The sequence below is a fragment of the Sprattus sprattus genome (genome assembly GCF_963457725.1).
Source record: "Sprattus sprattus genome assembly, chromosome: 9".
Lineage (NCBI taxonomy): Eukaryota > Metazoa > Chordata > Actinopteri > Clupeiformes > Clupeidae > Sprattus > Sprattus sprattus.
The window spans coordinates 9,467,862-9,492,631 of record NC_137928.1 but is presented as its reverse complement, the minus strand read 5'-3'; the positions used below and the strand labels follow the sequence as shown (position 1 = coordinate 9,492,631).

The window sequence follows — 24,770 nt, the reverse complement described above, 5'->3', positions numbered from 1 at the left end:
CAGAGCTACACAACAGGAGAAGAAGGGAGGAACAAGACCGAGTGTGAGAGAGAGAGAGAGAAATGAAATCCCCGGTTAAAATAGCTGTGGATTTTTAGAAGGAAGTAACCAACCAGTTCCCTTTTTTTGTGCATGCGTGCTCCCTCTCTCTCTGTCTTTCTCCCTCTTTTTCTATCTCTCACACACACTGTCTCTGTCCCTCTGTTTCTTTCTCTCATGCTGACTAATGACTCTGATAGGAAAATCTGCGTAGCTTATCAGAAGTGACACTTTGTTTCCTCTTTTGTATGGAACCTTATGCACACCCAAACATTCAAATCAGGGATACTATAGCATAGAGCTGCAGCAATACTTCACAAATAAAATAACTAACTAACCAAATACTTAAGGATAGGTGTTAACCAATGTCCAGTGTTCACCACTGAGAAACAACTCCACACCATCATTTTCTTATCTCTGTAACTCTATTATTAATATCAAAGACACATTTTTCCACAACAGTTCATGATTAAAATCATTTGTAAAATTAGCTCAGTGCTATACAACCATGCTTATCAAGTCTCTGTTCAAAGTCAGCTTTCCAAGTGATATTAAACCAGGTTGACTATTATTTTGCATTTAACACAGAAATCTAAAAGCATACATTTTATAAAGCGTAGGCAGACTGGATGAAAGGGGAATGCAGAAGGCATGTATTCAGACATAGACAGCAACTCAGGTTAAGAGTAATGATGTTGGTGTCACCTATGAAAGCACTATAATTCTCAACTCTATAGAACCAAGAATAACCAACATGACAATCTTTCAGACATAAAAAAAAAGAAAAAAGACACTTTCAGGAAGAAAGCTGCTATTAATATAAGCGACTCCTTTGTCAAAAACTCTAGCAACCACTACACATGAAAGAAGCACATCATGTCTCTCAGTAAGTTAGAAAAGGTTCACAGCTGGGTGGCTCATTTAAATTAATACATTAATAAAACACATACAATATAATAAAACCCTTTACTGAAACAGCTTAGTTTGATTAACATCCAACTCCTCAATATATTTTGTTTTGCAAAATTGCCCTAATTGGAATTCTGACAAAAAAACAAGACCTTATTTTATAACTTTAGTTGTACATTAAGTTATATCAAACAGTTTTTACATCCTTCAGTGACAGGCATGCTGTTTGACTCATCTACAACAGCACACATGGTTTCTTGGTGGTAGCTGGCTGTGGATTGAGAAAAGCACGCACAGCCTCGGCAAACACCTCCTTTATACCATCTTGGTTGAGAGCCGAGCACTCCAGGTACTTGATGGCCTGGATTTGTCTGGCCAGCGCCGTGCCCTGCTGTGTGGTAACGGTGGTCTGGTTCTGGTCCTTCAGCTTTTTCAGGAGCTCCGGGTCGTTCCGCAGGTCCTTCTTTGTGCCCACCAGCAGGATAGGCGTACTGGGGCAGTGGTGTGTCACCTCGGGGTGCCACTTGTGCTTGACGTTCTCATAGGAGGGTGGGCTGGCGATCGAGAAGCAGATGACAAAGACATTCGTCTGGGGATAGGAGAGGGTGCGGAGGCGGTCGTACTCCTCCTGCCCGGCAGTGTCCCACAGGTTCAGACTAATAGTCCTACTGTCCACGGTAACCTGGGAGCTGTAGTTGTCAAACACGGTGGGGATGTACTCGCTGGGGAAGGCGTTGGTCGTGTAGGAAATTAGGAGACAAGTCTTCCCGACAGCTCCATCTCCAACCACTACACACTTTATACTTTGCATGTTGGCACCTTCACTGCTTTATGCACCTGCAGCAGAGTACAGACAGAAGGTCACATACAGGGTTTCACAAGCATTTGTTTGTTCATGTTTACATTAATCATTCTAGATCCAGTTTTGTCTGTTTCCAAAATGCTATCTTAATGAGAGATAAGGTTAAAAAGATGTTGAAAAACTAAAAAATCCGCTTTGTGACAGTCAACTGAGGCTGATAAAATTGCATAGTAGAACACATGAGCTGTACCATCACTAAAAATGGTGAACCAAATGGAGCACACAGAGGGACTTGGTGGTTTGAATAATTCTCACACCCTATAAACAGTAGCCATCTCACACTATTCACACCCCTGCTTTGCCTGTACTGCAGTCATCTGAGTATATGTATACTGCTGTGGTCAGACCTAGTTATTTATATCCAAGTATTAGTCTCTCAGAATGGCTGGGGCTTACCAGTATCTTTTGTGTAATAACTTCTGTATTCGCCATTTACATACTAAAAAGGTATTTGAGCACCCATTGCAGAGTGAAAACTGTGCACGCACAGTCCTGAACCCAATTAGAACTTGCAAACATGGGCATGTGAGACGGGCGTGCTAGCTGGGAGGTAAAATGTCAAAGCACTGTATGCTTCCTACCGTCACATTAACAATTTGTGACTATTTCATGAGGGATTATATTTGCTTATTGAAAATGAATATGTATATGCCAATAGTTCTATGATTACCACAAGAAACAATGCAAACCACTCTTAATGTAGCATTTGCAGGAAGCAACTGTCTTGAGATCCATGCTTGATCTGGTGCAAACCATAGTCAGTTTCAGCTGCTATCTGAGTGATTTATACTGATCATATCAACAAAACCAAATGTTATTCACTATTAATGCAACCTTTTAAGGATTTACTGGTATCTGTTAATGTCCCCACCAGTCATGCGGAACCTATTGCACAGAGTTACACTTCCCGTTTTCACATAAGCAACTATACGGTAGAATTGAGAGATTGACACATATTTAGAAACATTCTCACACTTCTTAAAGCTAAGTCTATGTCACAGTAAACATGTATGGAAGTTAAACCAAACATAAACATAAATCAATAAACAAATCTCCCTCTCACCTACAATCAAGCACACTGGACACACACTCTCTATCTTATACTGATGCTGAAATACATAACAGAATCATTAATCTACTTGTAGTCGACATTCAGATATACTGTCGGATTCTATGAGCCGGTTGCGGGCAATCGTCGAGCACAAAACAGGTGAAAACAGATCCTATTCCTAGGTACAAAGATTTTATCTTTGTATAATGAACAATAATCTTATAAAGAACAGGTTGACAGGTGAAATAGGTAGCCTACAATTATTTTCGTATACATGACTTATTCGAGGGATTTATATAGGCTACAAACTTCGAACATGGTTGAGTTATCAGGGTGGTGACAGTCGCCTTGACACAGAAGTAGCGGACCTGTCACTCAAGCTATTGCCTTGGCTGCTCTGCCCTGTGTACCTTTTCACATATCACTACAAACACAGCCTCTATGTTAAGTAAGCACAATAAAAGAGAAAATCTCACCAAACATACTCTTTATCCAGCGAAAGCTCTTGACGTGTCTAGCGTCGTCTCCGTTGAAAAGTAGAAGGAGAGTTCGCTTTGAAGGAAGTTAGTGCAGCTCTCAAAGAGGAAGTAAAACACAAACAGTTGCCTATATTGGCCTACGCTCGAATGTAGAGCTATTGACTAAGTGGATTGTGAACTGCTGGATTGGCGTATTTCAACACTGTCTATCCAAACTGACTGAGTAGCCAAGGCTAAGGATATGCATTATTCTCTGAACAGTAGGCTATAGGTTGTATAATTACATTTCATTCTGGTTGTTTATAGGCCTATGCTGTTTGTCAAGGCCTGGTTTTTGCAGACTAATTGCCTAATTATTAAACACATGAATGCACTTGCAACCTGTCCTAGACATTCAGTCAACAATACAGCCTTCCCCAATCGCATTGGCATACACAGACTATGCGTGCATCAAGCCATATAAAAGGCCTAGGTTACAGTCTAGTTTTCAAGAAATCATGAGGCAAGTTGTTAACAGACAGAGGAGGGTATGTCTTAAATCGATTCGCCTATAAGCCATCTATACGGGCCTAGTCTTGGAGTTAGGCTACTGTCCACCAACACAGCAGACATAGAGAACAAAGTGACAAAATAGCCGAGTGTTCAGTGAGCATACTTGCCATAATGCGAATTGACAACATACAGTGTTAAAAATACTATAAGAATAGGCGTGTTGCTCAACAAAGCTTATGGGCATATTCAAATAGATCCAGTCTCCATATTATGTTTCATTATGGATAGCTGTGCGTATGAAAGTCCTCTAAAATAATGTTATTTTCAAATTATTTAAAATATATAATTCATATCAGATTGACATGGTTAATCAGAAGTTTGGGGAAAGCCTTCATTCATTGTTTAACATCTGTTGCTTTTTTGAGCAAATGTGTAGCCGATGCCGCAGGGTGGCGTCATACTTGCGTTTAAATGTGACAGTGCAGAAAATATCATTGCTTGTTTTTTGTCTTCCATTACACTAGGAGGTAGTAAAGATAACATACTTGAACAACGCGCATTTTGGCAATGTACAGCAAGGACCTGTGAGATGAAGCAGGAACTGCTGCATCGCGACATGAGTGGAAGCTGCAGCTGGGTCGACCTGATAGATCTTTGAAACCTCGCGCTGGAATTTAGTGGAATTCAAAGGAACTAGTCTTTTCTTCTTTGTGGAACCTGAATCTTGACATTCCATTAAAGCAGGACTCCAGTCAGGTTTTACAATGCAGCGAAAGGACGAACCCAGTTAGGGACCCACACTAGCCTAATGCTGCTAGCTGTCAGCTGGACCTGCCATCAAGCGGCCTCTATATTGCTTTAACGTACCATCTACCGAGGGAATTGACAAGACCCAAGTAAGGAGCACTCCAAGTTAATCTCATCCTGCAATGTGTTTAAACTGACTTTTACTGAATAGGTTTGATAGTCATTATATCTTCTGTTGGTGCTATTTTTGCAAACCCGACGGACCAAGCAATTAACTAGTCCGTCGTTACACAGACATACAATTTGCTAACGTGACGTTAATGGTAGATGGTACAGCAGCTGGTATTTATGACCTATGGACGTGCTTGTTCTCTCTTTAAAAAACTGCGAAGGTGATATTGACAGCCACAACGCGTGATATCGAGTAAACTAACATAGTACGCCAAGTTCACTAGCGCCTTGGCAAGCTTGATAGCTATCTGACGTTAGAGAACTTCAAGCTAGGTCCCGTCCGTCCCAAGCACAATGGTAACGTGAAGAAACAAACAGGTGACATGAATAGTTACCATTCCAACGAGTTACGTTAGCTACTTTTATAAAGACAGTGACTTGATATCAGTAGACTGTTATAATATGAGCAGAATATTAACTTATTTGTTGCAATATGGTACATTCGCTCGGTAACATTTGCTAATCATGAATTCAAATATTATACCTAGCTATCTAACTAGCTAACGTTAGCTAAAATTCTTACCACATTAGATTGGTCATCATTAGCTAGCTATCTGTCTGAGTTTGTTAGCTACGTGTGTAATACATCCCCCTTACTCGTTTAAATTCCCGAATGGAATAAGTGATGATTACACCGCAACTATGGTTAGCAATGGCATTATGAGCATTTCATTCCTGACAAGTTTACCAGGTAAAGGAGAGCAGTTAGGTATATTTCATAAGTCGCAGTCGTAGGTGTTGTCATCTCTTGATGCCTTGTTTCTATAATTCACAAATTAGTGTAGCTAGTCCTTCGGTTTTAGGCTACTATCGACATGACTAGGAATAGGCAAATCGGCATTGTACCATTATACTATCGTTAATTTAAGTCGACTAATTTAATTTGTTGTGGGTATCCAACAGCGTTTTCGCTTGTTATGTAATGCACGGGGTAGCACAGGTTGGTAGCTAGTAGGTTTATCCTACCAATGGGTATAACTTCTCAACCATACAGTATAAGACGGTTAACTTTGGATAGCATTGATGAACATCTCAATTCAGAACGATACTTGTGCAAGCTTTTTCCATGCATGCTCTTTCTTTTCAATGAAACTACATGCGAATCTACATTCCCTTGCCTACATTGTGGTATGGAATTGTTCAGTTGACATTTGGGCTAGGAGCACGCGTCCATTGACTTGCAAAGTGGTATTTCTTTTGGACTACTTTAGGCCTAATCATACATTCCAATTAGTGGGATTCAGAGTGAAAGATATTTTGCTCTCCATTTATTTTGTAGAATAGCTAATTTGCCCACAAAATATTCACTCAAGGACTACGGCTCCCTTTTAATAATACGATTTAAGGAGTGATAACTAAGAGGGTGCCAATTTATTTGAATTCGCTGAGGATTATTTTACAGCTCAGCACTGTTTGAATGTTGTGGGTGGTGAGGAGAGGCTGCACATTAGTGCAATGGTAGACGAGTAAACAGGCGTGATAACACTGCAAGCTGGAGGAAAAAGGCCATGGCTAGAAGATGAGGTGGCAAGCTAATAAGTAGATGAGGAATTTAAATGTACAGTTATAACTTATAAGAAAGAAACAGTTCACTAAACAATCTCATTGAGATGCAGCATCTATCTAAACCAAGTACTTGGAGAAAAAAACAAAACAGAATGTTTTTAGTAATTTTGATGTTAGTAATTCTGACTTCTTGAGGCTCGAAGAACATTCATTTTAGTTATATTTCACCCTGTTATCATAAACCAGCCATTAATTTGCTCTTTTCCACTTCAATCCAGAAAAATCCCAACTATGGATTTCAACAAATCGTTGACCTTGTGGATTTTATGTCTATGCTTCCTGGGAGAGAGTTTAATGGAGAAGCAGGGTTCTGTTGATGGTGAACAACAACATACTGACAGTAGTGTGTCAGGTAAGTGTGTCAAGTTTGTCATTATCAATTTGTGTACTTCAAATTAAATTGCAATATGTGATTAAGTTTTTGTCAAAAGATTAAAACCATGATGAGTAGTCACAGCTAGACTTTATTTGCTTGGAAGATGGCAAGAGTGACTCCTGACTGGATACGTTTGCTGCCCCACCTCAGTTCCTGCTCATTGTTAGCCCCGGGCTATTATGAAGCTTGAGTAAGCTACAGGGTCAATAGTGGGAAAGATCCTTCATTTTCAAGCTGCCAATCCTTGTTATTTCACATTTTGTACCATGGAAAATGTTTGCCGTTGTGTTCAGAAACTGAAACAAAGCATAATGTGGTAGAGTTTGTCTAAGCTTGGTATGTGTCTTGCCATTAGCTGGCTAACTAAAGGTAGCCTCATCAGGTGATTTATGTAGATAGCAGACATGTCAGGAAAGTGTCTTGGACTAGGCTAATCAGGGACAGGCCTACTGGAGCTGCAGTCATGCCGTGACATGTTGGTTTAAGTTTAAAAGTTTTAAAGTTCAGAGTTTAGTCAGCAGTTCTGTACTATATAGAATATGGAGGGGAAAGAAGCACTGTGAACAACAATGCAATTTAAACCGCACCTCAAACAGTCTAATTTAAGGTATTTCTGTACAAGCCGCACACAATCAATCTACGTGGACTTCACTTTTTTTGGTGGCACGGTTATAGTAGAACTGGAGAAACCGGTTGTTTATAGACATTGATAGGTTGACTTAAGTTCTCCTCTATCTCCTATTTTTCTCAAATGCCTTGTGTATGTGTATAAAATGTCCAGAATATCTTGAGGTTGCATGAACTTCTGGATTTTGGGCCTTGTGTTTTTGGTCTTCTTTAGTTGTATTTTGATTTTGAGTTATATTCGATGACCAACTTCTAATTTCTCTAAGTATGTAGCTTCTATCTCAAGGTCTTCTTGGCTCGTGCTCTGTAACAACCTTTCCTTATCTCTGTCATGATCCTGAATCCTTACCAGTACTGTGGCTGAGTTCATTCTTATTGTTAGGATGGTATACCTGAAAAACACAAGACCATCCACCTTATCTGTATTTAACAATTGTGTCTAAATGTAGCCATGCTTAGAATAGGCAGAGTATGCATTCTCCATTAAGCACAGTCCTCTGTGAGATCATGACACTGTCAAATAAGGGGTATGTCTGCACTCTCGTATCATGACCTTGTCCATTCCTCTTTGTGCGCTGGGAAAATGTGGCCGCACATTCCTTTACGTGTCAGCTGGCTCAAACGCAGGATTCCCCTGATCTGAATTGGCCTTACACTCAAGCACAAGCATGTCTTTGAGCTCACACCTTCATACCTTTGGTATGAACTGTAGGTGAGCACGCAAATGTGCGTAAAGCACAAAGGTCTGGCTTCTTACCTGATTTGCTCTGGCTTGCTCTCTTGTGGTTTGGTCATACTCCATTTAGGCCAGAGCATGGTTTCGCTGCTGTTATTCAAGCATCACTGCTGAAATATGTGTGAATGAGTCAGTGTTCTTTCTCACCGTAGTTAATAATTAGCATTTGGAATGGTCACTGGGGTATCACAAGGTTTTTGCGTCTGTTCTTTCTTTGATGGTACACCTTTCTCCTTATTATTATTATTATTATTATTATTATTATTATTATTATTATTATTATTATTATTATTTTACCTAGCTTAGACCATGCAGTACTAAACTAATCAAAGGAGAGATAAAACAGAAGCAGAGTTTCAGTCAAGCTCATCTCAACTTTGACCAAACTGAGAGGCAAACCTCTCACCCAAAATTAAAATCTAGGTCACAAGTTGCATTTTTGCATAGATATGTAGACCGTACTGAGTTGCTTGACATGATAACATGTCCGTATAAAACAGTTTTTGCATAGTACATATCTTGCATTGACATATACTGGAAATTATGACAATCCAATTAGGTAAGGGGATACAAGCAATACAAAGGTAACTTGTTTTGACTTGCATTTCATGTTAGTTACACAAGACTTTCATTAACTGGTGTTAAGATATGGAATTAATCTCCATTTGCAGACTTGATGGGGTGAATGAAATATTAAGCTTTAATATTTAATGTTTTAAGGCTTTATTGAAATGTGTATTCAAATGGATTTTTTATTAAATCAGCTACATTATGTATAATGAATAGTCCTGTCTTGGTGAGGACTGCCCAGAGTAGTGGCCTCCTTCAGCTTCCTTCAGCGCCCCCCTTATACAATTGTAGGGGAAACACTGGAGCATACAATGTAAAAGTGTATTTTGAGGAACTCCACTAACTGCAGTTAGTTGACCTAAGCATACTGAGTAGCTGCAGCAGTACCTATGAAGACCTCCCCTTTCCTCAACAAAATAGAGTTTCTTAACTCAATTGAATGACTGCAGAGTCAAGAAAGAAGCCATAGTGATATCAAATTAATATGCCATTAATCGGTCGCTTTATCGATAACACCACATGGGAGGGACTGTACAACAGTAATATTACACAGATGCTGAGTTGGCTTTTGGCCACTAGCACTGATAGCTAGCTTTATGGCTCTGACACACTAGCCATCTTGGACTTGCACTATAAACCCCTTATGTGGACACATCCCGGGCACATTGCACTCTGGGTATGCATATTTATTTATTTTTAGTCCTGCCCGTTGTCACAAAACAGGTCTATATTGTGTGGTTGTGTGAAGGGTAGTCATGGCACTGTCTTGGGCTCTGCTGCTGTGTGTTGATGTTCAGTGATTTAATTGTCATTGATTGAAAGTGTTTGGTTATGTCCACTTCTTTTTCTGTGTTATGGTTGCTAATGGCGTATTCTGATATCAATGTAGTGAATGAAATGAAGATGGGAAACGTGTCACCTGCATCCACACTTGAGCCGTAGCAGAAGGTTGTCGTTGATGTTACTAGGTTACTCCCAGGGGATATGTTATCCCACACGATGCCAATACGGTTAATTAGCATCAAATAAACAGCTCTCAATGCAAGTGGGAATAGGGCCTAAGAGAGCACTATAGTTTGGAAATGATTATGTCTTCTCAGTTGGTGAATGAGCTTTTGAAGAATGTATGTGGGAGGAATACAGTGTTCAACATGAGTAAAAGAGAGGTTGGAGGAGTTTAAGGCTGGTTGACCCACACGTAGGCTGCATGCCATAGAATTAGGTTTAAGCAGATCATATCAAAATGTTCCATCAAGAGGTTCAGGAATTTGTTCATGGTATGACTTTATAGATATGTATGCTGCTTATAGCTGTGGAACCTTTTGAAATGATCTCCCTTGGAAAGGTCAGATATTTTCCCCATTTGAGTGCAGTGGATGGGTTTATTGTTTCCATAATCCTTTCTGAAAGCATATTGCTGATCTCAACATCGTATCTAACCGGTCAGCTTTGCCTAAAGAAATTAATCTGATGCCAATACCAGATTTCATCGGTCTGGATTGCTCTTATTCGCAGGCAGAGTAAAGATGCATTTATTCACTGATTCTCTCTTTGCATCCCTCTCTCTCTCGTGCACTATACATTTTATTTAGTAGTGATGTCCTATACCATGGTCCTATATGGGCACTGATTTCATTGTGATTTGCTTTCTACACCTTAAAAACTGTTAAAGTTTTAAATATAATGTCACACAACAACATACAGTACTGTGCAAAAGTTTTAGGCAGGTGTGAAAAAATGCTTTGAACTAAGAATGCTTTGAAAAATGTAAACAATAAATGTTTATTTTTGATCCATTTACATGGTAAGACTGAGCACAGCAACAAGACACAACGTAGTTATACTGCATCAGCAGGGTCTCTCCCAGATAATGATTTCAAAGCAGACAGGGGTTTCAAAATGTGCAGTTCAAGCTCTTTTGAAGAAGACGTTGAGGATCGTAGACGCAGTGGTCAGCCAAGGAAACTTAATGCAGCTGATGAAAAACACATTAAGCTTATTTACCTTTCGAAATCGGAAGATTTCAAGCAGTGGCATCAGCTCAGAACTGGCAGAAACCAGTGGTACCCAGGTACAGACATTTACTGTCTGGGGAAGTCTGGCCAGAAGTGGTCTTCATGGAAGAGTTGCAACCAAAAAGCTCTACCCCGACAAGGAAACAAGGCCAAGTCACTGAACTAAGCACGAAAACATAGAAACTGGGGTGCAGAAACATGGCAGAAGGTGCTCTGGACTGATGAGTCAAATTTAGAAATATTTGGCTGTAGAAGAAGGCAGTTTGTTCGCCGAAGGGCTGGAGAGAGGTACAATAATGAGAGTCTGCAGGCAACAGTGAAGCATGGTAGAGGTTCCTTTCCAGTTTGGGGCTGCATTTCTGCAAGTGGAGTTGGAGATTTGGTCAGGATGAATGGTGTCCTCAATGCTGAGAAATACAGGCAGATACTAATCCATCATAGCCTGACGATGTCATACTCATAATTCTAGTCAGAATATGAGTCTGAGATCGGACAATTGGGCTGTGATTATGGGGCGTGTTTCAACGAACCAGGAAAGAAAATTCCTCTTCGCTGAATTGGATACCTAGAACCAATCAGCGCAACGTAGTATTACCATCTGACAGATTAAACTTTTACCTGCTCCCGTAGGAAGGACGGCAAAAACATCTTTTCAATCGACAAATGCCTTGATCGCGTTTCTCTGTTCCTCTTTCAAAATGAATGCGCTGTCAATATCTGCCTGCTCACGTTACTTAATTAGCACTCAAGGCTAGAAGCTACCATTAGTTTCAACGATTATTTTGGCCAACGCGTTAGCATAACCGATCAATAATGGTCTAGAGTGCTTTAGTTAGGACCTAAAATCCTCGGCAACACTCGTTTTGCGTATACACAACTAACCGAGTCAATGTAGACATAAAAAAGTCGTGTAGATAGCTTAAATCATATAAAATATGTCCCACTAAGCTCCCGAGACGGCGCCATCTTTGTTCGATGTATATTCCGGTATATTCTATCTATATCTGTCCATCAACGTATAAAGCCCGCCCTTACAATTTGATTGGTTTAGATTGCGTTTCAACCTTTTTGAAACGTTAAATCTCTCCCAACTAACTCGATTCCAGACTGAATCTCCCAGCCCAAAAATTTTGTGGGCGGAGTTCAGGCTGGTATCCAGGCTAAATCCATCATGCAATACCATCAGGGAGGCGTATGATTGGCACCAAATGTATTCTGCAGCAGGAACATAACCCCAAACATACAGCAAATGTCATTAACAACTATCTTCAGCTTAAAGAAGAACAGAAAGTCTTGCAAGTGATGGTATGACCCCCACAGAGCCCTGATCTCTACATCATTGAGTCTGTCTGGGTTTACATGAAGAGACAGAAGAATTTTAGGAAGCCTACATCCACAGAAGATCTGTGGTTAGTTCTCCAAGATGTTTGGAACAATTTACCAGCCGAGTTCCTTCAAAAACTGTGCGCAAGTGTATCTGGAAGAATTGATGCTATTTTGAAGGCAAAGGGTGGTCACACAAAATATTGATTTAATTTAGAATTTTCTTCTGTTCCTTCACTGCATTTTGTTAATTTATGAAGAATTGATGAAAATAAACTGTTAACACTTCCATTTTTGAAAGCATTCTTAGTTTACAGCATTTTTTCACACCTGCCTAAAACTTTTGCACAGTACTGTATTACTAGCTGGTTGTCGAATAATCTGCTGAATGCCTTTCCAATATGAGGTTTTAAATATATTATAAATGGTTATCTATAGCTACCCACAGACGCAGGTGCTTGCTTCGTAGGTTGACCGTTTTTTAAATTTTGACTTTTCTTACATGAACATGGTCGTCATTGTCATACTAATGCGATGAGTTGCCATCATTGGTGCACAAAAATACTGTCTCATCCAGTGAGAACAGACGCAGACTTCTCTGATTGCTAGCCATAACTGCAAGAGACAGTGTAATCCTCAGGCCATCTGTTAGTAGCAAAGTCTAGTTAAGAAAAACTTTAGAAAAGTAAATGACAACACACCCAGTTTCCGGATTCAAAAGAAAAGTAAGTTGTTCGTGTATCCAATAGCGGGGTATTATTTCATGAATTATTGTTGCAGAAAAACTGTGTCTTTTAAAGTTGCAGCTGGCAGCGGCTGTTATTGTATAATTCTAACAGGCCGTCTGTTGTTGCGGGGCGGGGCGTCCCCCTAATATAATGGTAGGGGAAACGCTGGGGTTAGAATCACAGACTGCACCTTTCAATTACTTATTACTTCATTATGTTCTTCTCTGAACTCACATCCTCGTACTTCTGGTAAAACCCCTAGATGACTAGTTGAACTAGTGTCTGACTCGTATCAGGTCAAGAAGGTACCCATTCCTTAACAGGCATGGATGAGCATAAAACAAAAGCCAACCACCAGCTTCTGGTACATTCAATTATCTTCTTTTGAAATACCAATCTACCAAATAACTGAAATTAGTATGTGACCATTATTAGGCCTAGTGCCACCCATATCTGCACATCTTACTCTCAAATTCTCCTAACTCCTTTCAAAACTGGATGAGTATTTAATAGATTTGCTTCATATGTCCATAGACACATTTCAGTCAGCCCTGTAGGCAGAACTTTCAGCCAAGGCTCTGAATTTAATATTTAAAGGCATGATTCTCCCATTTGTGCATTTTGGTCCTTTTTGGGCTTCTCCAGTTACGCAAATTCCAATTATGTCTGTTCTCCCTGATCGTGCTGGTTTTGAAAAACTCTATTATGACCAACCTCAAATGAAAACATCTGTTGCTATCACATAAACAGAATTAAATTAACTAATTGCACATTTGCGAGGGGGGCTATTAATACGTTTTTTTAAGGAATTAAGATTCATGATTTAAAAATTCACCGTTAAGGAAAAAAAAACGAATTTCAATGTCCCATCTTAAAATCATGTTATGTAGCGTATCACTAAACACTCAGGAGTCATCGAGAAATCAAACACCTCGTCACAGATGACTTAAAATGAAGATGTGTTGTATACCAGTTGTATACCTCATACCTGTTGTATGTATTAACTAATAAGTACAGGAGACGGGAAAAGTTTAACTAGAACTCATTAATGTATCTCATATGGCAAGTGACCGCAGCTTCATATAACATAGCCTACATAAAACTGATTTCTATACCGTTCAGAAGGTTTACAATGACACCTAGTTTTGTGGTTCTGAATACAGTTTTAAGAAAGACAGGACACAATAAAAAACCACCCTCTGAAACAAAACAGAACACTAATTATTTGGATAAGGAACGTACAGCAGGGAATGTGGATGATTACTGTTGCTTAAAAGTTGTTCATCAAGGCGTCTGCACAAGTGCAAACTTGCACTGCATGTAGGTGAGCTCTAGGATGTTCAAACAAGGGTGCAACACTCACAGCCTTCTTCTCTGCACTTGGTGAGCTCTCCTCCGTCTTTAATTGGTGTTGCAGTTTTATTGTAGTTGAGCTGATTGCTTACCAGGCTTTTTAACAGAGCATGTGATTTAAAATGTATTTTTCGGTATTATATACCGTAAGTTAGGTCTAATATGTTCCCTTATATTACCTTGTTAATAGAAATAATGTATCGTTATTTCAGTAGATGAAACCCTAAATTTGTTACACAAATATTGTCTACTGACAGTTCATGTTAAAAACATGCCCACTGCTGACATAAAAGGCAATACTGTGTTTGGCCCTGTAGTGGGTCTTGACAGCCCTCAGAAGCACATTGCTGAAAAGCGTGCAAGTCAAGGGCATAATACGCTCAAATGGTGTTTACATAAGCATGAAGCCCGAAGCACGTATCCGCTTTAATGGCGCGGAAATCATAACTTAAAATTGCGTAGCTGCGCAATATATATACATATACATTTGTACTTGCGCATATGGGAGAATCGTCACTTAAGAGACTAATGGCTGCACCACTCAAGTACATCTAACGCATACAAATCTTCGCAATAAAGCATCTAGGTTACATTCTCACGTCTGTGATAGACAAATATTGGACCAACTCCTGTAGCCTAATACTTAGTCAACCAGTATTACCAAGATTTCATCCTCTGTGCCCCTCCCCCCCAACTCTTGCTTTCTCTTGCTCTCTCTTTCTCTTGCTCTGTCTATCTCTGGTAACTCGACAGCTGTATGGCCTTTTGGGATCTATAAATAGTTACAGACTGGTTTTAGTTGATGCTGCTGGTATATTTAACAGGCTGTATGGTTTGTGGTTTGAACAGTAAATCTCCTCTTGTCACGTTGGGGTTTTGAAGAGTCTGGACTAGTGTTGGAGCTTTTGAAGGTAGTGGAATTTAAGATAATGAGTATTTAGTAGCTCTAGTTTTTGTTCATGCTGTGGTGAAAATTATTTCTCCATATTACAGTTCAAGAGTCAGATTCAGATTTTTCATACAGTCTCCTGAAATCTTCACTGTTGACAAAAATAAATAAGTATATTTTTATGGTTGGCTGGGGCTGTTGTAACCATGACCGCATGTTAACTTTAAGTAAATACTAATCCATCTAGTGCTGAAGTCCAAACACCTTGGCTAATTTGATGAGGGATGCCATGGTTGAAAAGCTCTGTTCACACACCTCTCATTTTAAGATGCTGTTTTGCTTTTGTTTTATGATTCTAATTATAGCCAAACTTTAAACAAGCTAGATAAATTGAAGAACTGTATTGTGACCGCTAGCTTGTATGTGTTTATGTCATTGTCAACATAATCGAACTGGACACTGGCTTTGACAACCAAATAGGGATGCCTGCGAGTCTCCTCAGACTTAGACTTCACAGTTGATTTATTTAATCAACTAATTGTTGATTGTACAACAAGATTAGTTTGGGGATTGATGCCAAAGATTCAGGGCTTTGCATACCGAAAGGATTAGGAAATATGAATGTGGAGAACTTTTTCTGCAACATATACTGCCTCACAATAAATTGTTGAAAACTTAATATGATATTTATGATGGTGTTTGTCTCCTCTCTCTCTCTCTCTCTCTCTCTCTCTCTCTCTCTCTCTCATATCCAGAGCTCTGTCGCATTGACAAGCCTCTGTGCAAGGATGAAAATGCCCTCCTCACCTTCGAGGCCATCGGCAGCATCCACAAGCAGATGGACGACGATGCCAATGGAAACGTGGATGTGTTGGAGACAGATGGGGTGAGTGCAGTGGCGGCACAGCTCTGGCTTGCTTACAGCAGTAACCCACCACCTCAAAACCACATTGACTGTCTTCCTGTCACTCACAAAACCCTGAATGCGTGGGAGGCTCGTCCTCCAGAAGAAATAATGCACTGCCCTAGTTTTATGCATTTACATACGCTTACCCTAGAGAGCCCTTATTGACAGTAATCCCTGTGTATCCATTAGGATTTAACCGTATAAGCATGTCAAGGGATAATGAGATGTCACTTACACCAATTGCCTTTAATTGACTTTACTCCGGCTTGGGAGATGTAGTGGTCTTAAACCCAAAATAAGATTAAAGTGGCCATTAAGTGTGTGTATACTGCTTTGACAGTTGTAAGGGTGTGTGTGTGTGTGTGTGTGTGTGTGTGTGTGTGTGTGTGTGTGTGTTGTGTGTGTGTTGTGTGTGTTCTGTGTGTGTTCTGTGTGTGAACACACAATGGTTCACCCTTTATTTTCTTCTGATGAGGTGGTCCTCCTTTTACACCGCCTCCTCCTCCTTCATGGGCGTGGCTGAATGGTCTGGTATTCAGGTTGAAAGGGAAAGGTCAGGGCCGGTCAGAGTACCACTGTAAGTAATCCGTCTGCAGATGGGACTGAGCCGCTGCTGTCATTGTCATGCTTCCCCTCCATTGTCGGCCTGGTGCTGCTCCTGCTGCTCCTCTGCTCGCCCTGAGCTCCAGCAGCTGCTCCCTTCCCCAACACCGTTGCGAGCGGCTCCTTTTACAGCAGCGTCCGACCAGGCACAGCATGGGCGGCCATTCCAAGCACGCCTCCTCAACATGCGAAGGAGCCAAGAGTGGCAGTGTCAATGCTGGGCGTCGAGCCAGCCCCGTTGAAGTAGGCATGCACGCTCTTTCAAGCTGTGCCCTGATCAACGCAACACTGCCTCTGTTCGCCGTCTCCCCCCCCCCCATCCCCACACACAACCGCCCACACCAATCTCCCCTGCCTTTTGTGGGTCTGGCTGTTGCCAACCGTGAGATTAAATATGCTGACTGCTCTTCAGTGACCTGACAATTCCCAGGTGGGGGGAATTCTCCTTTTTGTATTAAGTGGGAAGCGTCGGGCCACATATCGCTGTTCTGAATGGTCTGCTTGATGTGGAATTCTTTGAAGTAAATATGAGAAAATCCAGCTTCCTTCTTTTGCTGGAGATTTGCCCTTTAGTGGCTATTATGTAGTACACTGGCATGGTCTTCGCTGAAGGTAGAGTTGTGGGGGCACATGACAGACCTTCCCCTTTCCTAGCTTTGCCTGTTGCAAAATACAATATGTTGTGTCTGCTGCCAGACCCTTAGTTATTCCAATAGTATGACAAGCGTTTTTCTGCAAATCTATCTATCTAGGCCTACAGCCATACCCCCTTGTTTACCATCCAGCCCTCTGAAGAGATTATTAACTTTTCCTTTTCCAAAACAAAAATGTTTTTTTTACTTAGCCATCCACTTCAGAACCTTGGAAAAATGCCTCAAGAATTAAAGATTGCACCACTTCTACTGTTGTTCCAGTATTGCCTGGCAACAGCATGTTTAGGCTGCCAGAAAAAAAAAGGAGAAATCCAGACATGATAACATGGAGCCTCATGCTATCCTGCAATATCTATTACTTAAAAACCCTTCATAAAAATCAGCTCTCCGATTACTGTTGGTGGTTAGCATTTAACCACATTTAAAAGCATCCGCAGCCAGGGAGCACAGCCGGCTATCGATTGGGCCATGCATAGCCACCAAGCAAACATGGCCTTTGCCCAGTCGCCAGTCGAGCAGATTGAAGTTACCGGCTTCCTATTTTGCCTTCAGCATCTGCGGTATTTAGTCTGCGAACCTAGCCCACAATCATGTATGCTTTTGGTTTATGCACACTGAGGCTTTTAGTGCTGCTGAAGTCGTAGTGTGTTGATGGAAATAGAACATTCTCTCTGCAATGTAAGTGTTCTTTCCTCGAACACATATGAAGGTGATCTCCATAGCACTTCAGACATTTCACATCTGTCTACGAGACCGGAGAGTCAGCCCGTGCAATAACCGTAACCGTAAGTGTCCGGCTATGCCAGTGACTTTTACAGCCCTGGGGTTCCTCGGTAAGTTGTGGTTTATGAGGTCACACTTCCCTCAAGCTCCATTAGTGTTCCCTCCCAGGACTTGGGACCAGGTACACAGAGTGCAGGAATTACTAAAATCGTGTGTGTGTCACGCACACGGATAGTGCACGTCTGAGTGCACACTGTGTGTGTGTGTGTGTGTGTGTGTGTGTGTGAAGAGGGTCTTTATTGCTTATAGTTGTAATTCCCTCTTTTAAGTGCTAGCTTAACCAGTAACAGATCCCTGTCAGCACTATTTAAGCTGAAGACAGGAAATGAGTTTGCAGCAGCCAGAGAGAGGAACGGATGGATGTGCCTTTGCAGATTTCCAGAACACGTCATGACTCTCCCACTTGTTGAGCTTTGCACAGCAATACATAGATATGACTGACAGCTCAATGTCTCTTCCTCCTCTCTCTCTCTCTCTCTCTCTCTCTCTCTCTCTCTCTCTCTCTCTGTCTGTGTCTCTCTCCACAGTTCTTGAGAGAGGACCTGAATTACCATGACCCCAAAGCCAAGCACAACAGTTTCCATGGAGACGACCAGTTCATCAGCGTGGAAGACCTGTGGAATGTGTGGAAGGGCTCGGAAGGTATAGTGCAGTAGCTGTGCTTGTCTTCCCGGTTTCCTTCCATGGAGTGAGAATTAACTGGCCCTCAGGCCAAACAGGCTGATTGCGTCTGTTTGCATAAGAAGGGCTCTATAGCAGGGAGCACACACTCTCTCAGCCAGGACACAGTGTTCCAGCTGGGCTGGACAGCTCTACCACAACGCTTCTCCGGTGGCCTCATGACTTTATCTTTCTTTCTTTTCTCTCCTTTGTTTCATCTTCATCTTTATCTCATCATTCTTTCTTGACATATTTTTAGCATGCAGACGCAGTCCTGTAAGCCAGCTTTGTTTATTTTATTTTCTCTGTTTATTTGTTTGAATCGCTTTTCTTCTTTTCTTCACTGTCTGGCAGTCTGTCTGCCTCTGCCTGCTGTTTCTCCTGTGTTTCACAGCTGTTGTGGCTGTTTCCTTTTGAAATATTTTTTTGATTTACATAGATCAAACTTGGCTTTTTTATTTACTGTATCCCCTTTTGTTATCACTAATCCCCACTCCGAGGGAGGAACCTGAGATGGCACAGTGAGAGGCTCTGGGAAGCTAAGAGTTCAAAGTGTCACACAGCCTGCAGCGTGGACAGTGAAAGAGTGGCGTCATTGAATCTGTCACCACCACACGCAGACACAGATAGGCTTGTGGCCAGACATGCGTGCATACACACACACACACACACACACACACACACACGCAGGCACGCACGCACCTTCTTCCTACCCTTCCACTGTTATCTCACACTATGAATTCACAAATTCACACCTCACTTAAGTCCCCTGACTCCATCAGTCTCTAAGTGCTACCGTATCTTTGCCCTCCTTTGGTTGCACTGGAGTGCTGCACGTCTCCTCTTTCTCTTGTTGCATTTAATGCACACCAGCTCATGCTGCCTCTCTATTTTTCACACACACACTCACACACACAGACCCTATCTCTCCTCTCTCTCTCCCCCTCTTTCTCGCTCTCTGGTGTCTCTGATTCACCCTGCAATGCAGATCTTCCTCTAGCCTTGGCTCTCTAGCCATGAGGAAACTGGAGCTGTCCAAGTTAAGGCGGCAAGCAGCATATTAACAGGCGCAAGCGCCCTCTCTTGACTCCCTGCCAGCCTCCACTCAAATGACTGGATCCTTTACACTATTTTTCTTGAGTCAAGGCCAGGGTGTGCCTTTTAAAACCTTGTTATGATAGAGGATGCCTCCCTGAGTGCCTGATAAACACACGCCAGTTTTAAGCAGTAGCCTACAACTCTACTGCTTTGGCTTTGTTAATAGGTTTACATGGGTTTATGCGATGCCTGTGTGTCCCTTGAGCATGTATTCAAGTGGGGTAGTGCACAGCTACCATGGGTTTGTAAATGTAATGATAAAACCATGCTCTTCCTTACCCTTTTTAGGTGCGCTTGTGATAGCAGGGTGAAAAATCTGCGGTTGTGGTATTCGTCAAAATATAAGATAAGCGTTCAGGATACTTATGCTATCTTTAGGGTCCGTAAAAAAAAAGTGTTTATTATCTTTGTGAGGTTTGATTTGATTTGATTGAGACCGATTTCATTCTCACTGACTCACCTTTGAGTAACATTTGTCAAGTGCATCACTATTACATAAGTGTAAAGGCGGTATGGCATCAAATGAGAGAGCTGAAAGATGGCCAACAATTCGAAGAAGCCACTTACGTGAGCAGGTCTTCCTGCTCATTGAAGGCAGCGGAAGACATTAATACCTTGGCCACACATTCATGAGAATTAAGTGGTGATAAATGTCACAAATGATCCTCGCCATAGCCAAAGAGATTAGATTGAGGTGTGAAGAATATGTGAGATTTGCGCTCTTGGACCCTGTGTAGGTAGGTCTAAATCCGGTGTTTCTCAATCATGCTGGTAGGGACCCAAATCTGTTCGTTCTGTAAGGTTTATTCAGGCCTTTTATGTGGTTTGGGAAACAAAATGCCATTTATAACCTGAAAGTTTCTGTCAAGTGCAAGGTTGTCAATCCCCAGGAATATTGGAGAGGTTTGATGTCAGACACACCATTCTAACGGCGACCTTTTGCTCCACAGTGTTCAACTGGACGGTGGATGAGGTGGTGGAGTGGCTCATCGCATATGTGGAGTTGCCGCAGTATGAGGAGAGTTTCCGCAAGATGAACTTCAATGGCAGCGCCATGCCCAGGTGACTGGCAACCTCTGCTCCGATCCAACCACACCACAATATAGAAGTCTATCAGTATCACAGTCAAACAGTTATCAGAAGCTACCTAACCCCACTGCACACTTTGTTTTGGACTTTTTTTTTTTAACCACATTTGCCCTTCTGCTGCAGGTAACAATCATATCAGGGCAGTAGAATAGAGAGCATCGCTCCCATGCAACCTGTTAACGGTCCCTAGCAACCTTGCTTCTTTTACACCCAAATTAGGCAAAAGCTAAGGAATGGTGTTACAGGCCTGCTATTCTAATGGTCTTCTGCAAGTGCCCAGGTTGTCTGTTGTGCTTACTCATTCTCTGTATGTCGTTCTCCAGATTAGCTGTGAAGAATGCCACTCTGACGGTCACTGTCCTGAAGATGTTGGACCGCAACCATGTGCAGAAGATTCAGCTCAAGGCCTTGGACACAGTTCTCTTCGGACCGCCACTGAGTAAGTCACATGGACAGATCATCAGTTCACGCTGATGTCATGAACATCTGTCTAGGGTTGATGCAGGGGTTATGTTATATTTATGGCTGTGTCTAGTTTTTCATGCTTGCTGGTGATTTGGTGAAATAATCTTTAGTCCTTTACAAAACTGAAATGTAGAAATATGGAGAGATCAGCTGCCACTGGATTCTGAGAGAAACTGCTCCTGTGTATACAGAATTAATCACATACCTGAACTTATCTCTGTGGCACCCCCCCCTTCTCTTTTAAATTTGAGTCAGCTACCGACTGTCATTGTCTTCAGTTTTAAACCAGCCATATTGTATAGCAATCAGAATCGTTTCAAATGGTTCTGTAGTCTTCAGTTGCTTGTTTTTACAGTAAGACTGAAACATTGAAAACTGTGTTTTGTCGGTGTGTGAGAAACGGCAATTTGTTTGCTTCAATAAGCTGCAAGTAAGGCCAGAAGTGAATCTCCTTGCACTCAGTAGTCTGGGCACATCTCTCTGGCGCACTCTCTCACCCCCACCCTCTTTATGTCTCTCTCTCCCTCCCTCTCACTCTCTCAACCTCTCTGTCTGTCTGTCTCGCTCCTTGTCTTTGGAGCTATCTCTAAGGTGTTGATCCAGAATGTGATCATTCAGGTTTAGCCAGTTGAAGATGTTCATGTCTGTCAGCTCATCAGCTTCAGTGTAGACTGTTCGGGGCGTGACCGGTCAGAAACCACGGTTGGGCAGTGCTACGCAGCATTCTGAGAATTTTAAGACTGATGTGCTTTTAAGTCCAGTACCCTGAGATGCCTCCTGCTGCTTGCTGGATGAGAATGACATTACTGTTTCGATCCTGTGCCGCAGGACTGCTGTCTTTTGAATGAATAATGAATTAATGATGTAATACAATATGACCACAGGTTTTTTGCGCCTCGAACTAGAGATGAAGAAATTCAAGGCTCCTTAGTAAGATCCCCTATGGTGTGGGAAAGATCACAGTGAAATGCAAGGGGGGGGGGGGGGGGGGGGGGGGGTTGCCGAGTTTGAGTATGGGAGGAGGGAGTTTGTGTTTAAGCTTGCGTGTGTTCGTGTGTACGGAAGCTTTTGAGGGTCGGAGGATGGCGGCCTGTGCCTGGCATGTGTCAGTGTGTTTGTGTGTGTGTGTGTGTGTGTGTGTGTGTGTGTGTGTGTGTGTGTGTGTGTGTGTGTGTGTGTGTGTGTGTGTGTGTGTGTGTGTGTGTGTGTGCTCGGTGAAGAGGCCCAGCTGTGCTGAAGCGGTCTGGAGGTGACAGCAGCTTGGGGAGAAGCCAGAAGGCTCGACAGAATCCCACCAGACTCCCACCAGGGGCTCTCACCCATTCAGCTTGTGTCTGCAACCATAGCTGTGATGTTATACGTGATAACTCTCTCTCATGTGTTTCATTATTGTGTATAGAAATAAATAACCAAACACTTTGAAGCCATAGATGAAATGTACATCTATTTTCATACCCATCTTTGTCGAAATAACTAGATGCTCAGACCGTGAACACATTAAGAAGCTGTAGAGTTTAGTCTCAATTATTTCTTGTTATGTTATTGTCCAGTAAGTTACAAAAGTAGTCTGGTTTTGAAGTGATGTTAATTTTTTCATATTTCACAAAACCAGTTTTTGCACCCATTCCCACTAGGGCTGGTGTTTTTTGTTGTAGAGCAATAAAATACTAGTATCGCATCATCCACTGAGGAAAACACAGACATTGAAAAATGTTAACCAGCTAGACTGTTTTCTGAGGTCTGAGTGAAAAGATGTAGTTGAAATGTTTTCAATATTCAGGAATTGGGATTTTTGCACTTGTTGCATTCCATTCTAATTTCTGACCGCTGATTTTGTTGTAGAATTGAATTGCTATTGAGCAAGGTCAAATTTGACTGGCATTTCTACCACCGCATTACAGTAATTTTTTTTGTAAGAACTTAAATTGTATAAGTTTCCTTAATGCATTAATTGTTGTGCCATTATTTAGGCCTCAAATGCCTTTTCAACTCCTTTCCTTTTTAAAAAGCCTCCAAAGCGTGCCTCTGAGAACACCGGCGTCACCATCTGGCAAAGAGCTTGAGTGTTTACTCTGCGTTATGAAGGCAGAGCCGGAGAAGCCCAGTTTGTATGACGGATGACGAAGGCCAAAGAGTGCACGCGTAATGGCTCCCATTAGCCCACATCAGTGACATGAAAGCAGGGGATTTAGTGCAGAAAGTTGTTTGCCTGCGGGGGAATTAGCCCAAGTCTCTGTGTCATACAAATAACCTGCATGGAGGATTACACTGCATAGTTTGTGTGTGTGTGTGTGTGTGTGTGTGTGTGTGTGTGTATCTGCGCATGAATGTGCAGGCTGTCTATATCCGTGTGTGTCATTGTGGGGTTGGGTATTGGATCACTGCTGAGTTGTCTGTGAGTGAAGCTTTGAGACCATGCCAACGTAGACACTGCCTGCTAGTCCTAGACCTGATCTGACCCAGCTTATTCCCCTCTCTGTGCTCTGCTGTAGTCTCCCCTACCTTCCCCACCCCCCTTATTTCTCACTTGGATTCAGCAGGTTTGGAACCTTATATAGAAGTGTTCACGCTTTCAGAAGCCTTGCATGGCTCTGGAGGTGCCGGCCGGCATGAGTCTAGCACTGCGCTTCATATTCAGCAGGAATGCACTGCTGCTAGCTAAGGCTACTGCAGCAATAACAGCTCTCTATTTCCCAGTTGAGAACAACAAAGGCAATTGTAAAGCCTCAAAAAGTAAAATGCTAAGGCTCAGAAGGGCACCTAGTTGACAGAAGCGTGTGTCTCCATTTTGAAGTTATTCTTATAATGCCAGTTATAACATCTTTTATTTGTTAAATCCATCATTGCATGTTTAGTTCTGAAAAAAAAGTGGCCAGTGATTGGACTTGCTTAAGAGGGCCTTGACTCTTACAGCAGTCCCCACACCTCACCTTAGCTGCCCAGAGGACACAGCAGAGGGACGGCTGCCGGGGCCTCACTGGAAATGTCAGACCCCTCCATGCCCCGCTGTTCTCCCCATGCCGTTCATTAGAATCAGTTGACGGACTGAAATAGCCGGTGCTAATCAGGTTTATCTTGGTCTTTTGGCCCAAATCCACATTTGCACAACTGCGTATAGAATGGACTGACCTTAGCACTGAAGTAAAATGTAGTTTGAAAGGTATACAGTGTCAGTAAGTGACATTGCTGTTGTAGTGTATAGCCTAATATGCTGTGCGGACAGTTCAAGACACCAAATTAGCCATCGGTCAATATGTATAGCAAAACAAATTGTTGGTGAGCTAGTTTAAAAAAATCTGTTTGGATTCCTCTACATGAGTGAACTCAAAGGCTCTGTTCATGAAAATGTAAGGCCTGTCTCTGCATCCCTTGGTTCCAGTTGTGTTCTCAGGTTATGTGCTTACTGAGGAGTTGACAAAGGTACATATTGCATATCTTGTCAGTTTTATGCTACACTGTCTCATCCTCCCTCTCCCTCTCTCTCTCCCCCTTTCTCTCTCTCTCTCTACCACCACCCCC

General features: G+C 41.9%; 2 protein-coding genes across 6 annotated transcripts in view; one reads left to right on the top strand and one right to left on the bottom strand.

Annotated features, from left to right (window-relative positions):
- Positions 1-1,183: 1,183 nt before the first annotated feature.
- On the bottom strand, positions 1,184-3,358 carry LOC308370266 (rho-related GTP-binding protein RhoG-like; the record flags this gene model as incomplete). The annotated part of the gene is made up of 2 exons (XM_080844924.1): positions 3,338-3,358; positions 1,184-1,785 (listed from the first exon to the last, which is right to left on the bottom strand). Exon 2 carries the CDS (start codon positions 1,757-1,759, stop codon positions 1,184-1,186), a length of 576 nt encoding a protein of 191 aa, XP_080701050.1. The 5' UTR covers positions 1,760-1,785; positions 3,338-3,358.
- A 1,133-nt stretch (positions 3,359-4,491) lies between these two features.
- stim1a (stromal interaction molecule 1a) overlaps positions 4,492-24,770 on the top strand; it is a 39,073-nt gene continuing 18,794 nt past the window's right edge. For 4 of the 5 annotated variants that reach the window (XM_080844878.1, XM_080844876.1, XM_080844877.1 and 1 more), the window contains exons 1-6: positions 4,492-4,728; positions 6,595-6,728; positions 15,749-15,879; positions 18,467-18,581; positions 20,648-20,759; positions 21,110-21,225. In XM_080844878.1, the coding sequence (XP_080701004.1) occupies positions 6,608-6,728; positions 15,749-15,879; positions 18,467-18,581; positions 20,648-20,759; positions 21,110-21,225 (595 nt within the window). In that variant the 5' untranslated portion in view covers positions 4,492-4,728; positions 6,595-6,607. Of the gene's footprint in view, positions 4,729-6,594; positions 6,729-15,748; positions 15,880-18,466; positions 18,582-20,647; positions 20,760-21,109; positions 21,226-24,770 lie in introns of those variants that run through there. The other variant, XM_080844879.1, reaches the window with a different exon arrangement.